We start from the raw sequence: 3,047 nt of genomic DNA, 5'->3' as shown, positions 1-3,047 counted from the left end.
CGAGCGCGACGAAGTGCACGCATCTGCGCCGGCCATGGCATCTCGTCAGCGCGCCGGTGCCAATGCGGCCCGAGGATCTAAAATGTGGCTCCAAGAAGGGCAAGCGGAACGCTGTCGAGAGCGGCGCAAATTTGAGTCTCGAAGAGCTCGTTCGCAACGAGCGCAACGCGCCAGATATGGACTCTGTTCATGCGCAGAACGTCATGCGGCTGGGGACGCGCTACAATCACTCAGACGGCAAAGGGGCAAGTGCGAGCGGCCTCGACGAAGAAGACGCGGTCGACATGCGTCTGTACCGCGATGCGAAGGACCGTCTCACGGAACGCGCGTTCGTCCAGAGCTCGGAGCGGCAAATGCTCAAGAGTCGGATGCAGTGGGACACGGCCATGCAGCGCTGCTGGTTCTGTATGAAGAGCGAGAGCTTCAAGAAGCACCTCATGATAGCGATGGGCGAGTATGCGTACGTGGCGTTGCCGTCGACCGCGACGATCGTGCCCGGTCAGTGCATCATTGCCCCCATGGAGCACCTCGCGTCGACGACGGCGGCGGACGAAAACACGGTCGCCGAGATTGAGCGCTTCAAGAAGGTACAAGATTTTGTATAATTTGATCGCATAAAGTGCACGGTCGTAGGCGCTGCGCTCCATGTGGGCGGCGTTAGGCTCCGCAGTTGTCTTTCTCGAGACGACGATGGACCCTGCCAAGAAGCGTCACACGGTCATCGAGTGCGTGCCCGTGCCGCTGCAATTGGAGCCGGATGTGCCCATGTACTTTAAGCAAGGCTTGGTCGAATGCGACGAAGAGTGGGCGACGCACAAGAAGATCATCGACACGACCGGTAAGGGTCTCCAGCGCTCGATCCCGCCGGTATGGACGACTCGTATCGCTTCTGGCGACCTCTTCACGAGTGAGTGGTGTAGCAATTCGCCTACTTTCACGTCGAGTGGTCGAACGGCGGGTACGGCCACATCATTGAAGACGCGGCGCAATTCCCGAAAGACTTTGGAGTGGACATCCTCTCGGGCATCCTCGAGGTCGACCCGCGCCGGTATGGCAAGTACCACGCGTCGTTTGACGCAGAGAAGGACCGCGTCCGCGACTTCCTCGCGACGTGGCAGCCGTTTGACTGGACGCAAGAGCTCGACGGCGGCGAGTACGCGACGTAGGGCTGCGACCAGCGATAACGTGTCCGCGTCGTGTTAGAATCGTCTTGACTACTACTCGTACACGGAACGCTCTATTATAGTTTGACGTACAAAGCATGGAGGGACAACTACGACGTCGACATGAGCGTCCGGAATCGCTGCAAGTCGGTCGGCTCGAGAAGCTTTTGCGCAATCGCACGGCTGTGCCACACAAAGTCGCTCGGCGCTGCAAAACTTTCAGACCGCTTTCGCTTCAATGGGCGCGGGGACGGACCGCGGACCATCATTGACTGGACATGGCACTTGGTGGCGCGTCGTCGCCAAAGGTGGTACGTCCGCTGAAGCACCCGGGCGGCGTGGGCGCGCTCCAGGTGCTCAGATATTGAGAACGCCATGTCGACATCTTCGTCTTCGTCATCGCAGAGTGCATCGCAGTCCATCGAGAAGGCATCTTCACTGCCATCTGTCTCATCCTCGCTGTCCCAATTGTCGGTAATGGACGCAAATACGCACGACCGGCGCCGGGTATGCAGTAGCTCAGTGGCTTCGCGCCCCGACGGCAGTAGTACGCGACGCGGTGTAAAGGCTGCGGGGGTGCTGGAGCCGAGGCGCGAAGCGCCATCACGACGCGGTCAACGACGTCTTCGACGTTGGCGGTGAAGCGGGACATCGCTTCCCGGAGCATGTGCCAAGGCGCAGCATACGAGGAGATGCGCTTCTCATCGGCCATGCTGCTCGTAGTTGCTGCTGCTAGTTAAGGAATGGCTTCGTCCATCGCTGTATGACGGGGCGCATGCGACCATCATGCGACGTCGCCCGTGGATATCGAAGCTGAGATCCTTTCCACTCGTGCTCGCTGTTTATTGGCACAGGCGAACGTACAAGAGCAATTTGATTGGCCAAATGAAACACCGAAACGCCTTGTGCGTGTTTATTGGCTGATAAAAATTTGCTCGCAGCCAATCCACACCGCAAGCGAGTGGAAGATTCGAGCGAACGCAGCATCGTGGAATACTAGGACGTCGCCATGTGTTTAAAACTGAATCTGATGTCTTGTGTTTTTTACGGTGGACAGGAGACACGTGCAGTCATGCACTCTGGCGTTCGTCTTTGTTCCGCCGCCAAGACACGCAGGACAAGCGAAAAACAGCCCGGGGCAGATGCCGCGATATGTCGCCGATACTCTTGGCTCAGGTCCTCGCTCGTGTCGCGTAGATGCGTCCAGCGGTCGCTGCCTCGAAACCTGGTCGGCAGTCCTCGCCAGTCTACGAACTCGACCGAAAAGCCTAGAAATGCCAGATATGCAACAAGTGGCGAGTACTGGGCAGGCGTCGAATGCAGTGTTAAGTCGTCCAAAGCGTCGACGCAACGTCGGGATTAAAGACCAGTGCATTACTACGACCGCTGTCTTGGTGACGACGCGCTGTCCACCGTGGCAAGATGTCGCGGCGCAGTTCCAATACCAAGGTACAAAGCACAGTCGTTCTTCAAGAAGCTGCCAATGTCCAGCGCGACTTAGTAGCGAAAAAGCGAAAAGAACGTCGTAGAAACATCGCCAATGAGCAACTTAACGACACGTTGAATGTGGCAGATTTGTGGACAGTAATGGTGTTTAATTCACGTGTACTATACACCAGGGCGAAAGCTGCAGACGCCACGTTTCTCGTACTTTTCAATTTGCCGAGTCCGAAGGAAGCACGGGAGATATGATGTCGACGACCAGCTACTCGTGGTGCGAGGCGTCCGTCGCCAAGGCCCAACGCCGCCCGTCGACGACGCGCCGTGCTGCACCTAAGGCCCGCGGCCTCAACAAGGCCAAGCCGCAGGTTATGCCGCCCCGCAACGCGCTCCAGACGCAAGTCCGCGACCGTCCAGAAGACCAAGAAGGCCCTTCAAAACGCG

At 58.0% G+C, this 3,047-nt stretch overlaps 3 protein-coding genes across 3 annotated transcripts; 2 read left to right on the top strand and 1 right to left on the bottom strand.

Annotated features, from left to right (window-relative positions):
- Positions 1–62: 62 nt before the first annotated feature.
- Positions 63–1,259, top strand: SPRG_16801 (hypothetical protein; the record flags this gene model as incomplete). The annotated part of the gene is made up of 3 exons (XM_012356141.1): positions 63–587; positions 634–867; positions 921–1,259. The coding sequence occupies 3 exons, from the start codon at positions 63–65 to the stop codon at positions 1,164–1,166; spliced, it is 1,005 nt and encodes a 334-aa protein (XP_012211531.1). The 3' UTR covers positions 1,167–1,259.
- On the bottom strand, positions 1,228–1,722 carry SPRG_16800 (hypothetical protein). Its single transcript, XM_012356140.1, has one exon. The coding sequence runs from the start codon at positions 1,583–1,585 to the stop codon at positions 1,274–1,276; it is 312 nt and encodes a 103-aa protein (XP_012211530.1). The 5' UTR covers positions 1,586–1,722; the 3' UTR covers positions 1,228–1,273.
- Positions 1,723–2,851: 1,129 nt separating this feature from the next.
- Positions 2,852–3,004, top strand: SPRG_16799 (hypothetical protein; the record flags this gene model as incomplete). Its single annotated transcript, XM_012356139.1, has 1 exon — positions 2,852–3,004. A coding segment is annotated over one exon (153 nt), but the record flags the coding sequence as incomplete, so codon positions are not given.
- Between the last annotated feature and the right edge of the window lie 43 nt (positions 3,005–3,047).

The sequence above is a fragment of the Saprolegnia parasitica genome (genome assembly GCF_000151545.1).
Source record: "Saprolegnia parasitica CBS 223.65 unplaced genomic scaffold supercont2.385, whole genome shotgun sequence".
Taxonomy (NCBI): Eukaryota; Oomycota; class Saprolegniomycetes; order Saprolegniales; family Saprolegniaceae; genus Saprolegnia; species Saprolegnia parasitica.
This window is presented reverse-complemented; position numbering and strand designations above follow the sequence as displayed.